Source organism: Vespa velutina, chromosome 19, assembly GCF_912470025.1.
Source record: "Vespa velutina chromosome 19, iVesVel2.1, whole genome shotgun sequence".
In the NCBI taxonomy this organism is placed as follows: domain Eukaryota; kingdom Metazoa; phylum Arthropoda; class Insecta; order Hymenoptera; family Vespidae; genus Vespa; species Vespa velutina.
The window spans coordinates 3,807,945-3,820,942 of NC_062206.1; the positions used below are offsets into that span (position 1 = coordinate 3,807,945).

Below are 12,998 nucleotides of genomic sequence, written 5' to 3' on the forward strand. Positions count from 1 at the left end.
TGATTCGCCAATATTATATCTATTTGTATACTCTACAGGAAACCAAACCAATTATCGTTACAATAGCATTATACCACTTATCTCATTTGTATATAATCCAATGTTCATATATGTCAGAGACAATATATAGTTATGTTGATTCATAAGTCATCTTTATCTTCTTTTTCTCTATGTGTAGACATTCACACACATACACCCAAACAAGAAATGCATAAAATTTCATGGTAATTTGATAAGGATGGTTTTGTCGTAATTTGATAAGGAAATACGTATTATCTTCGTAAAATTATTTTTTTCTTTTTTAACAAAAATAGAAACAAGAAGTTACGTTGGAGTGATATAATTAGAGGTGAAATGTTTACAAAATAAAAAATAAATACTCGTAAGTTTCTCATAGAAATTGATTAGATGATAATGTCACAAAGGCTAAAGGTAAACACTGTTGTAATATATTTCCCCATGTCGTAGACGAGGAGCAACTAATCATTACAGAGGCGCTTCACTTTCGTTCCATCTCTACGTCTTCCCGCCCCCATGGCCTCTTCTATATCTAAGTACCATCACTCTGTGTCTTTCTCAACGATCAGTGTTAATCAGCGCGGGAACGCCGAAGAAGCAACAACAAGATGATTCGTTGGATCTCTCTCTGCACGTTTCTTTTTGTTTCTGGTGTCATTGAGCTTTCTTATGCTGTCGAATTCCAGGATTGTGGTAAGAAACATCAATTTTTATTTTTTTCTTTTTATAGTATGCAAAAAAAATTGTTGGCCTTCTATTTATTTTTAGTAATTTTTTTTCTTTTTTGTTATTAGAACGATGTTTTGTATTTTTTGCGTGATTTTCTTGTTTAATGTAAATTTAATATCAATGAACTTTGATATATTTATCGTCGTTGTTATGTGTCACGCGCTTTTTTTTAAGCGGTAAAATTTAAATGAAATAATATGTCGTCAGGGGATTATTATTTTCGAGAAACAATTTAGATTGTAGTTAATTTATAGTCTCAGTTTTTCTATTATTTACATCGTTAAAATTTTCGTCTGTAAATTCAATTAGTCTATATTGTAACAAGGTCTTTGACCATGGAAGAAACGACGAATTTAATTCGTGGCGTACATTATCATCCATCGTAGAGTCAAAGGACACTTTTATATATGTCATATCATATTTCGTGAGATAATACACGTACGAATCATTTTCTATCGTTCAAAATTCATTTTTTATGATATCAAATCTCTTTCTTTTCAAATTGATAATTTCAATAAATAGAGAAGAAATAAAGTTTGCAATTAATGATATAATTGAATTTTTCTTACAAAAAAAAAAAAAAAAAAAAAAAAAAAAAAAAAAAAAAAAATCAAAAATCAAAAAATGTTTTATAATATTAAATTTTATTTGCTTGTATTAAACTTTACAAATATTATAACTATTATGATGCTATTACAATAAAGTATATCATTGAAGGAGCAGATATTATTTGTAACTATTCGTTCGTGTAATTAATTATTTCATTTGATTTGACTTTGATGCGTGATTCATGCTTTTGATCATAAAATGCGAGCCAATGAGACCTTTTCACAATTCTCTTTTCACAAAAAATTGTTATAATAAGAAAGTAATTGCTGACGATTTTATACAGTTTATGACATTTTCATTTTCTTTCTACAATATTTTTTGAATTTTTGTTTCGTCTCGTAAAATTCATACGTAAAATGATTGTTAGTTTTTTACTCTATCATTAAATTGATTCTATTTCTACTTTTTTTTTTTTTTCTTTTTACGTAAGCATTCGTAATTCGTATAATTCTCTATTTCTGGTAAACCTAACATATTGTTTAACGGATAAAATTTTTGATTATAAACGTGATTTTTATGTAATTGTAGATTATGTATTTTAATAATTGTAATCTTTTGTTCATGTGATACATATATGATTATTATTATAACTGTTAATATCATGGTATTATTCGATTTCTTATTTAATTATTTTTTGTAGGTTCTAAGATTGGACATTTCACAAAAATTACCGTTTCTAATTGTGATACTTCCAAAGCAGCATGTGAATTCGTTCGAAATACTAATGCAAGTCTAATTATAGACTTTATACCATGTAAGTTAAATTACTTCTCTTTTCTTTTATATAATTTTCTATAAATTAAATTATCATATGTATTGATATGCTTTTTTTTAGCTCAGGATGTTTCAGAAGTAGAAGCAGTTGTTCATGGTATAATTGCAGATGTGCCAATACCATTTCCTTTACCACATCCTAATGTGTGTACAAATTCTGAATCTAATATACAGTGTCCTTTGAAAAAGGATACTCAATATACTTATAAAGCTGTTCTACCAGTCGATCCAAAGTATCCTAGGGTAATATAAATAATTATTTTTCTACGAAAATAATAAGAATTAAATATTTCTAACATTTTTTTTTATCGTTATTTACAGTTGTCAGTTACAGTTAAGTGGGAACTTCAAAATGAGAATAAAGAGGATATTATTTGTGTTAAAATACCAGTAAAAATTAAATAGAAACCTCATATATGTGAATATGATTATTTTTACTTATAATTATTTACTATTTTCAATTAATTATGTTCTTAATGATATTGGTCTGTAATTATTATAAGTATAATTGATTTATAAAAATTAAAATTATGAAATAATCCTTAGACAATGTTTATTATGCCTATATTTCGATAAATCTGGCATATGGAAGTATTTCTTGGTATATTATGAAAGTTCGTAAAAATTAACAAACTGGTAAGAAAAGTTCATCGAAAATATTATTTATATTTCTTTATGATTTATCGATGACAATAATAAAGATGTATTTAAAAGCTTAGTAAATAAAAGATTGTTACATGTAGAATATCACGGCGTTCATTTTATAAAACTGATAATATTACATACAATTTACATACTAATGGAAATGAGTATATTTTAATGTTTAAATTTACATAGTAGCTATAGAAATAGCTCTATCGAAGTCTTTTTTTTTCTGTTTCCTTTTGTTTTTTTTTCTTTTTTAGATTATTATAGATCGTTTTATTGTTTAAATCCAAAATATGTTACAACCAGTCACTTAAATACTGGTACATTTGAATTTAATGTCTTTTTAATAATCTATATTTCAGTGATTAGCTGAAATACGATAAGGTATAATGTACTACCTTAAATTCTTTTTTAATATAAATTAAGTCTTTTGGTAACTTTGGCATATTTTTACTCGCTATCAACTATCCATTGCATTTGTTCTATCTTCGACTCGTTCAGTATCCATTTGATGAATCGTTCTTTTGCTTCGTTGTCTTATAGAACTCTGTTGACCATTCCTCAATGTTTTTTGCGCTTGATATATAGGCTCGTACTCTCTTAATTGTGCCATGAATCCTTCGTTCGGATTTATGCAAAATCTCCTTTGTTGTACTATGGCATATGCATGACTAAAATATCAATAAATATTTAGGAAATTTTAACAACAGATAAGTACATCAATATTAGGCAGCTTACGTTTGTGAAAGTCCATAAGTTTCCATTACATATGCTAAAACTAATGCGGCTGATCTCGATATCCCTGCATTACCATGAACTAGAACTTGACCACCGGAATTTATACCTTCGTCTATAAATTCTTTAACCCTTTGAAAATGTTGTATTATATTTTCTGTGGCAGTATCGGCTATATCCAAGACCAGATACCTACGATATTTAAATATTTCTTTATACACGTCTAATTATCTTAACGATGCAAATAAATATGTACTTGAATCTATCAGGAAAGTTTGGCCGTATAAAATGTGCTTCTATATCTTGTCTAACGCAGACTATATGAGTGATGCCGTGTTCTATCAAAGATTGCAATTTGGCTCGACTCGCAGCGCTGTATGGTCCGAGATACAAACCAGGTACCACTTTCTAAAAATATATTGTCAAGAAATTAATTTTATTTATTATCTTAAAGAGTCACGTGCGTCATTATAGAGATAAGAACTTGTATACCTGCATGCATCTTCTCATAGTATAAGTCCATTCTTTAGGTCTATCTAACGAGGAAATAGGTATTCTTGGATATTCGTCCGATCCATTTTCACTAGTGCTTTCCTATAATATTTAAGTAATTCATATCAATTTATGTACAATACGAAAATAAAAAGATGCATTAAAATCTAAATTTCTACGAAAAATTAGAAACTTTTGATAGTAAATAAACAACTTAACCTTAATAGAAAATTTTTTTGTAATAGATACCATGATCGATTTTACAATGAACTAACCTCATCTTGAAGCTTGCCGTTGCTATCTACGGATATCATACCACAAATTTATTATTTACAATAGCTTCAGAAAGTCAAGATATATAGAAAACGACAGGCCAAAAAATTCTTTTTCCCGCTAACGTAATATTACTCTTTGACGTGTCGGCCATTTGCCTATTTCATTCTATCTAGGCGCCATCTGTCGGCGAAATAAAGAACACGAGTGATATCGATTCTTAAATGTTTTCGATATTTTTCGATTCGATAAATACTTTTTAAATTTAATACATTTATATCCACATACACTTTTATGTTAAAAAAACATGAATTTTAACGATTTTTATAATATAATTGGGAACGATTATTTAAATTAGTCTACGCAATTATTATAAAACATTATTTTGTTTATATTCATCGTAAATAATACTTTGCGATAAATAATGATAATGAATCATGCGTACTAGATCTCGAAATACTTGGCCGCTTTTTTAAACATTACCGGATTCCATGATGTAAAACTTTTCATAGTGAGACGTTATTAGAAATATTATGACTCCTTTCTAAAAATAATTGCACTTCTGAAAAACTCATTGTCGTGGCATGGTCGGTTATTCGGCCGTTCAATTGCGTAATTCTTTCGCGGTTCGTTTCTGCGATCGACTAATCAAATCGACCGACTTTTTCTTTTCTTACTCATGGAATTCAGGAAGATATAAGTAAAATACTTATACATATATACAAATTCTTTGCGATAAGGATGTTCGAATCATGAAAAACAATTTCACAATTTTGTCAATAAAAAAATAATTTATCTATTTGATATTTTATTATAATTATTATATCGAGATTATAGATTATTTGATTAGATTATATTCTAACGATATATTCTTTGATTTGCATTATTTGTTGGATTAGCATCTAGAATTTTGTTTTTGCGTTTTTCTTTTCTTTTTTTAAATCAAAGTATTATAACATTTTTAATTTGCCTAGGATTGCGTCGGATATCCTACGAGAACGAGGAACGAAGTAATTTAGTTACCAAGTCAGGCGAATGGTGCTTTACGAGACGGTAGAGCAACGTCGACCGACCAATTTTCTTCCGGGTTTAAGCTAATACGTTCCTATCAATCGTGGCCGCTTTCGCGAAGAAAGTTTACTTGAACGAGTTCGGTTTTGCAACATATGAAATAAAACGTACGTTTCGTTACTAATGGATGTAACGAATCCCATGATATTTGAGGGTCTTTTAACATAACAAAATTTATTTTCGTTCTGTCAAAGACAAGAAAAGGAAAAAGAGAAAGAAAAAAAAGAAAAAGATGAAAAAAAGAATGCGATCGAAGTAGTTCTTTGTTTTTATTCTTTTTTAAAGTTAGTCGAAAATAATTCGATCTAGTCTAGGATTAGAAAGAGAATAATTAATAATGCTGTCCCTGGGAAAATAATTAGTTCTGTCTTTACGAGTGAATGGTACATGCTTACATAGTATGTATGCACGTGGATATACACGATGCATACCCCGTAAGATGCCTTCTTTCCATTTTTGTCATTCTCAAAGTCATTGCCTGCGGCTCTGGCACAACGAGATGAGATAATCTTTTAACTACTTCTTTCTATCTTTTTTCTAGTGTTTTTCTTCTAATTAATAGTGTTTAAACAATTATTTTTCTAGGTAAATAAAAATTTTAGAGATAATAATAATGATCTAATGAAATAGATATTTTTTTTTAATCAGAAAGATTTGTCGACGTTATAATCGTCCATTTATTTAACTTTTAAATTCTTACGGATCGAGAAACACATTTTCTATCAGTATCATCAAATATTCTTATCTAATAATAGAATATCATATTTTAATGATTAAAAAGTACATATGTATATATACATATATATATATATATATATATATATATATATACATATGTATACATACATATATATATATATATATACATATGTATATATATATATATATATATAGATATATATAGATATATATATATAGATATATATAGATATATATAGATACCGAAAGAGAAGGTTTGTAGTAGGCTCAAACTCACGCAAGCGTGCTTCTGTTCACTTTCTAAGACGGTGCTTAGCTCGGTTCACAGATATGGGAATACACATAGCCTCCGGCATCTTGATTGTCGCAATCGCCATCCTTGGCTTACGAATCTGGAGCATTCGAGACTTGCAGTCGACAGGCACAAACGCGTCTGTCAAAAAGCATAAACGAACGAGAAAAAAATTGATTTTCTATTCAAGATATCCGCTATATAGATCCTTGGTCGATCCCTCTTGATCCTTTGATTTTAATCAATTAGCTTTTTCGAGATTTCGAGTTTTAGATAACAATTCTACATTTTTTGCGTGTAACGATACGTGACACATTATAAAATCCAACATTCTAGGTATATCGGCGATTGTAAATATTTTATCTACCTCTTTTCTTTTTTCTTTTTTCTTTTTTTTTCCACGTTACTTCAGATCCAGTACTCGGGAAATCATTCGAGTCACAAGGTATATGACCATTCCCTTTGGAAATCTCCACTCATTCTCGAACGACGAGGAACGCGGTCACAAGAAGGGTAAAAAAAATTGCATTCTACCGGTTCTTCGATTACTTTTCTTCCGATCGATAGTCGACGAATTACATTATCGTGTAGTCTATCGTGTCAATTATGCTTTCAAAATAGTTTAATGGCATTTCGGATTGTCGAAGGTTGCTAAAAACTTATTAAAAACGTTTGTTCTATATACATTTCATAAAATGTGTTTAGGCTATTGTAGGTGTTCTTACGTAAATAAAGCATGATTCATCCTTTCTTGAAGTAAAAACAGAATTCTGTTCGTATTAGAAAATGCACGTACATATATATATATATATATGGATATAGATATGTACACACATCTTTCGTTACGCGTTAAATTTTAACGAAACACATAATCGCGATTAGTCAGTACTTTTTATCGTCTATCTAGCCGTAGGGAGAAACGATCGACCTCGATTCTAGATCACCCCTACTCAGGCGGTTAGAAATCGTAACGTATTTGCATTTTATTTCGATTACAAAATAACGATTTTGCGACCAGAGCTCACCCTTTATTCGAGAATTCTGATCGGTCGTTCGAATTTGATTGTCGTCATTTTTTGAATAAAATTCAATTCGGCGATCATCCAAATTTCTCCGAAAAATTGCACATATTTTTGTTCGTTCATTTCTATCGACATAGTTTATAACGTATAAGTACGGTAAGCCTATAACAGCAGTAGGAAGGCACGCCCGTTGTCTAACGTCCATCTCTAATCCGAGGCAGAACCGAGGCGTTACAAAATAATGGGAATCGTTAAACTTTCCTGGTTTTGTAACGATTCCTACGAGCAAAGCCACATTAACATCCGCAACACGGGGTTGCTCTACCTAGCCTTGTATACGTCTGTAACTCTCTGCTTCGAGAACTAAAACGTAACATGCGCTGTGCTATTATTGCGTAAAATCTCTCGAGTGGCGACTGGCAAGAGACTCGGTCCTTGGTGGGTAATCACTCGGCAAAGAGAAAAAAAAAAAGAAAAAAATACAGATACTTTTACTACGTTTGCCGAGAAACTACGTTTGCCGAATGTTCATCCACCACGTCTCTTTTTCTTTTCTCTTTTTTTTCTTTTTTTGAATTATCAACCCTTTCGTCTTCAACAAGGAGAGATTTTTCTGTTCCCTCCCTCCGCTCCTTCTTCCTCTCCTCGAGATGTTCTCTCAAAATGTTCTCTGATTTGTTCCTCCCACGATGATCAAGGTCACTTTCCCAATGGTTGAAGACGCATATTTTTTTTACCACAATGCGATTGGACAAGAAGGACCGTTCCGTTTTACAATAACGTCCAAGAGATTAGGCAATCGGTGGTCACTTGGACATCCATGTAAAGGGCTGTCGACTTCTTGAAAAGGCAAACTTCTTCGCTGAAGGAGCCAAGAAGAACCGTTTTTAGCTTCAACTAAACGTGCCAAGGTGCAAACTTCTTCTTCGTTGATCTACTCGTCAACCTTCGATCGAGAAGATTCACAACTGTTGATTAGCCTAGAAAGGTTTAACGAACGAATTATTGATCAGTGTGTATCTTTCTATTTGGATTTAAATAGTTCTCGTTCAAAGAACTTTGAATATGCAAATTTTAGTGCAATAGTGCTCAAGCAGTTTCTAATCGTTAAAGGAAACTTAAAAAAACTTGACTATTTTATATATGATATTCATGAAAATGTTGACTCTCGATTATTTTCTGAACACCACTCGAGTCTGAGGATCATTCGTCGCTCTTTTTATCGTCAAATTGAAATTATTGTCCGACTAGTTTATTTATACCACGAGATTAGTTAATTCCGTATTTCTTCTGAACATTTACATGAAATTTGTATTTGGTATTGAATTTCTCGAAGCGAGATGTACTCGAAATTATTCTTATAGCTCTCGTTTGTCGACGTAACTCACTTGCGAAATCGCAATGAGTCGTAAAACTATGTTTTATTTAACAACGAGAGCGTGATCATAGTAAACGAAGTAAGGAAAGATCTATCAAAATTGGAAAACATGTTCAGCTCAATGATAATATGTTACAGGAATTACATTGAATATATACGATCGATATTTGAAAGGCAATGATCTAATTGCAAATTAAATGCCTACGTATAAATTTCTAAGATCTATCGATCAAATTTATTAAGACATTCTTTATTGATTCAAGAAAAATAATGAAATCGCAACCGCAACGATTTACATCGATCTATATTAATGATTACTAATTCTAATTGAATTTAAATATTTTTTTTCTTTGGGACAGTAATTATATCAATAACTTTGAAAATATTTCAAGTCTTATTAGAAAGCTTAATTTTTAAGTTTAATTTTGTATTATTAAAAATAGATCCTTCGATCGTGGATCGGATTGAATTTTTCATCGGACGGATCGTGAAAAATTTTGGACGATCAAAGTCTTTCTAGAAGGTCTAATTTGTCACTTCAATTTTCAATTATAATAAATTATACTAAAATATATTAAACATTACGAATGATCACTGGGAAGTATAAATTTTAAATAAAATTGTGAAGAATTATAACAATTTTCTTTCGTTCCTTTCGGATAATTTTAAATAAAACGGATCAAGTAAAGGATGTTTAGAATGATAAAAAAGAATGAAGATACGGTAACGGAAGTGACGATTCAACAACAGTTTCATGAGGATTGAAGCCGAGCTCCGAATAAGGGGTCCGAAAGGGTCGAACGCTATTGGTGAAAGGGGTCCGTATGTACTGCAATCGTCGTACCCCCGCCTCATCTTAGGTACCCAGGGGCCTGGGCAGGGCACTGCTATAAAAGCATACCGCGTTGCCCCTCGGAAACGTAGTATTTTCCCGCGTACCGCACAAGAAAAACCGTCGACCACCATGAAACTCCTCGTAAGTTCATTTTGCAAGTTTCTTTATGTGAAATTATTATTATTTTTTTCATCTGGAGAACATTATTATCATTATTATTATTATTATTATTATTCCCTTTGAAACAGTGTTATATAACGCACTATTTTTGTCTGTACATATGTATGTACGTAATTATCGATTGCTCGCAATATTTCCATTATATTTTTTTTTCTAATCCTCGCATCGGTATTATTAATTATGCTTCCAATTGAAAATTGCAGATCGTTCTTTTCGCCGTAGTGGTGGCCGTTAGTGCTTACCCCGGACATCCATGGGCTGCACCGGTAAGTTGTATCAAGTTATAAATTATATGTCATAACTTTGTAATCATCTAAAGGATCGTTGCATGACGATGAAATTACATTCGTAAATAAAACACATAACGATCGTTAAGGCAATACGACGTTGACTTTCGTTTTTAATCATCGATCGATTCTACTATGAAAGAAAATATGTGATATAATGAGGATTTCGTTGATCTATATGAGAATGATAAATGTTGTCTTTGTTACCCGAGAACTGGACAGGCTCGGGCTTAAAATAACACTGATAATGGATATCTTATCAACTATTGTGGCTAACGATTCTTCATATGGAATATTCTTCATTGACGTTTGTCAAAAACTTTTTCTTCTTCTCGGTGGGTCTAACACAACTGTTTATCTCACTCTATCTCCCATTCTCTCTCTCTCTCTCTCTCTCTCTCCTTCTCTCTCTCTCTCTCTTTCTCTTTCTGTTCACCTATTCATTTGTCTCTCTTCTCTCATGGAAATCACAAGAACGTTCTTCGACATGTTTACCGAGTGACACTAGACGTACTCGGCCAAGTAACGATACTCGGTTGAGGTAAAATCGTCGAAAGGGACGAGAAATGGTTCTTTGAAAAAGTTTCTGAAATACCTCAGGTCGTCTCGCAACCTTGGCCAGATCCGTGGCAAGCTTCAGCATGGCCTGCGCCTGCGCCAGTGCCAAAGTACATCAAGGTCGCCGTACCAGTTGCACAGGTACACGCACAGGTAACCGTAGATAATTCTATGTAAGAATGAGTTATAGAAAAAGAAAAAAGCCATACACGAAAGAGAAAAAGGTTTCAAGAATGATACGAAATCTCATTCTAAGTATCATGATCTTTGTTCTCCATCTTTCTCAATCGTTTCTTGGGGATCTAATTAGCGTCAGGTATAATGATCGATTGGTTAGGAAATCTCTACTTTGGACGCTGTTAATCGTACCAGCTAATTGGATTTTATTCCAACGAGGAATTTTATGCACGATCGCGCTTCTTTGAGATGAAATACGAAGAAGATGCTGAAGTATTCAAGACGTTCATGTATCTAATTATATTTCTTATCTAAGAACGTAGAGATATAAAATATTAATTAAAATATCTATCTTGTCTAGATCCATGCTCCTGCCGTTCATCACGTGATCAACGTACCTCAACCGGCACCTATTCCTCCAGTTCATCCTCAGCCTCTCAACATCAAGGTACCCCATTCTCAATCAGTGAGAATACCATACCACGGAGTACACATCGGTCAGCCTCATTTGGTTGGAGTTGAGCAATACGTTCCGGAACCCGAGGTTAAAGTCGTTGCTAAGCCGGTGGCTCATCATCCCTGGTAGACGAAGATCTTTCGAAGCGTCCCACCTACGAATCAGCTGGTCCAGGGTGGCCCATACAGGCTCGGCCCTTTCGAGGGAATCGTTAAGAATACCATCGGAAGACAAGATCCGTTATTCTTCTTCTTCTTCCTCTTCTTCTCCTTCTTATTTTCCTTCTTCCAACGAAAAGGAAAGAAGATTCTTCAATCTCGAAACAGTATTATATTTGTCCGAAGAGAATCCTGATGATCGTGACTGGACAAGGTTTGGATCATAAAGGATAAAACGACACCCTCAGGATCGAGCTTAGTTTTAGGACCACCCAAGGACCTCAGACCAGGCAATCATGCTTAAAAAAATGTCCACTCTCGCATAACGTACACGCATTAGACACATTTACCCAGACACATTTTTAAAAACACATATGATCGACACTTATACATACAAACCACTCACACAGGCGCAGTAATTTTAAAAATCCACGATTTTCCTCAAATCCCTTTTCAAGAGAACCCCATTCTCTCTTTCCTGTCCCAACTTTTTTTTTTTAACTATCTTTCTTTATCAGCACCTCGAAATTTCGTGCGGCATGTGATATTGAAGAAGACATCACAATTACATTCGATTACGCCATTGTATATTTCTCTATCCCTGTTATCCACACCACCTCCAAACCCCCGAAACTCCAACCCCCCGACACCCACCGTTCTTCTTATCTCCCGATTTTCATTTTTTCTTTGCAGCAACACTTTTATTTATTTTCTAATAAAAGTTAATTTTTATGTCTTGTGATAAAACGTGTCCATTTTTTTCTTCCTCCTATTTTTCTTTTAGATCGATTAGAAATTTATTTGCGCGTTGGGGACTTTTCTTCCGTATACGTCAGAAACGTATTATTTCTGACGTATTGTTATTGCTTTTTTTCATCGTCTGTGAATCGATAGAAAAAGATGGATTTGAAGATATATCAGATAAAGGACCTTATCCCTTCTTTGTTCTTCAATGTGTTCCTATCATGAATAAGACAGCTACAACAAATGGATATCGGTGTGTGTATGCGTATGTGTTAGAAGAGCGGTTAACCCGGACGATACAAATCAATTTAACGTTTCCATGACTACACATCGCCAAAACAGAGAGAAACGTTAAACTCGACGTTAGCATAACGTTTCTACGAGACACTTATCGTGTTTTCGTCGATATTAAAAAAGAAAGAAGAAGAGAAAATTAGAAATTAATTAAAAAATTGAATTAATTTTAAAAAGAAATAATTATTTTTGTCGATTATAGAAGAGAATATGAATACCTTGGTGATCTTTAAAAAAAAAAAAAAAAAAAAAAGAAAAAAAAAAAAAAAAAAAAAAAAGAAAAAGAGAAAAAGAAAAAAAAAAGAAAAAAAAAGAAAAACAATGATTTTGAAAAAATTAGAAAGTAGATGCAAGTCATGTGATCCATCGAAATTGAAAATTTCTAATGATTTCTAACTACTTGAATCACAACTAGGAAGGACTCTCTAACTACCGTGCGAAATGTATTATGCAATGAGAAAGCTTTGGAGCGATGTTAATCCGTCCGTTATTCGAACGATCATGCGAACTTATACTAATATAATCGCGATGAAAGAGAAACGATCATCGCATAACGATTCTAACGTCT

The 12,998-nt window shown here is 32.4% G+C and overlaps 3 protein-coding genes across 3 annotated transcripts; 2 read left to right on the forward strand and 1 right to left on the reverse strand.

Annotated features, from left to right (window-relative positions):
- The first annotated feature begins 149 nt into the window (after positions 1 to 149).
- Positions 150 to 2,872, forward strand: LOC124955704 (NPC intracellular cholesterol transporter 2 homolog a-like). The gene is made up of 6 exons (XM_047510521.1): positions 150 to 224; positions 315 to 382; positions 469 to 711; positions 1,997 to 2,110; positions 2,192 to 2,373; positions 2,452 to 2,872. Exons 3-6 carry the CDS (start codon positions 627 to 629, stop codon positions 2,533 to 2,535), a joined length of 465 nt encoding a protein of 154 aa, XP_047366477.1. The 5' UTR covers positions 150 to 224; positions 315 to 382; positions 469 to 626; the 3' UTR covers positions 2,536 to 2,872.
- LOC124955703 (serine/threonine/tyrosine-interacting protein-like) lies at positions 2,418 to 4,451 on the reverse strand. Its single transcript, XM_047510520.1, has 5 exons — positions 4,281 to 4,451; positions 4,006 to 4,107; positions 3,770 to 3,921; positions 3,517 to 3,705; positions 2,418 to 3,449 (listed from the first exon to the last, which is right to left on the reverse strand). Exons 1-5 carry the CDS (start codon positions 4,317 to 4,319, stop codon positions 3,239 to 3,241), a joined length of 693 nt encoding a protein of 230 aa, XP_047366476.1. The 5' UTR covers positions 4,320 to 4,451; the 3' UTR covers positions 2,418 to 3,238.
- A 4,964-nt stretch (positions 4,452 to 9,415) lies between these two features.
- LOC124955745 lies at positions 9,416 to 12,133 on the forward strand. The gene is made up of 3 exons (XM_047510619.1): positions 9,416 to 9,716; positions 9,959 to 10,021; positions 11,139 to 12,133. The coding sequence occupies exons 1-3, from the start codon at positions 9,495 to 9,497 to the stop codon at positions 11,361 to 11,363; spliced, it is 510 nt and encodes a 169-aa protein (XP_047366575.1). The 5' UTR covers positions 9,416 to 9,494; the 3' UTR covers positions 11,364 to 12,133.
- Positions 12,134 to 12,998: the final 865 nt, after the last annotated feature.

What these genes read in the sequence shown, in the direction of transcription:
- LOC124955704 (XM_047510521.1), top strand. Translation starts at nt 627, where the DNA reads ATGATTCGTTGGATCTCTCTCTGCACGTTTCTTTTTGTTTCTGGTGTC. An exon ending in AATTATAGACTTTATACCAT is followed by an intron (nt 2,111 to 2,191) that starts GTAAGTTAAATT and finishes GCTTTTTTTTAG; the next exon opens with CTCAGGATGTTTCAGAAGTA. An exon ending in TCGATCCAAAGTATCCTAGG is followed by an intron (nt 2,374 to 2,451) that starts GTAATATAAATA and finishes CGTTATTTACAG; the next exon opens with TTGTCAGTTACAGTTAAGTG.
- LOC124955703 (XM_047510520.1), bottom strand. Translation starts at nt 4,319, where the DNA reads ATGATATCCGTAGATAGCAACGGCAAGCTTCAAGATGAG. An exon ending in ACGGCAAGCTTCAAGATGAG is followed by an intron (nt 4,108 to 4,280) that starts GTTAGTTCATTG and finishes TAAATATTATAG; the next exon opens with GAAAGCACTAGTGAAAATGG. An exon ending in CTATGAGAAGATGCATGCAG is followed by an intron (nt 3,922 to 4,005) that starts GTATACAAGTTC and finishes ATATATTTTTAG; the next exon opens with AAAGTGGTACCTGGTTTGTA.
- LOC124955745 (XM_047510619.1), top strand. Translation starts at nt 9,495, where the DNA reads ATGAGGATTGAAGCCGAGCTCCGAATAAGGGGTCCGAAAGGGTCGAAC. An exon ending in CGACCACCATGAAACTCCTC is followed by an intron (nt 9,717 to 9,958) that starts GTAAGTTCATTT and finishes TGAAAATTGCAG; the next exon opens with ATCGTTCTTTTCGCCGTAGT. An exon ending in GACATCCATGGGCTGCACCG is followed by an intron (nt 10,022 to 11,138) that starts GTAAGTTGTATC and finishes TATCTTGTCTAG; the next exon opens with ATCCATGCTCCTGCCGTTCA.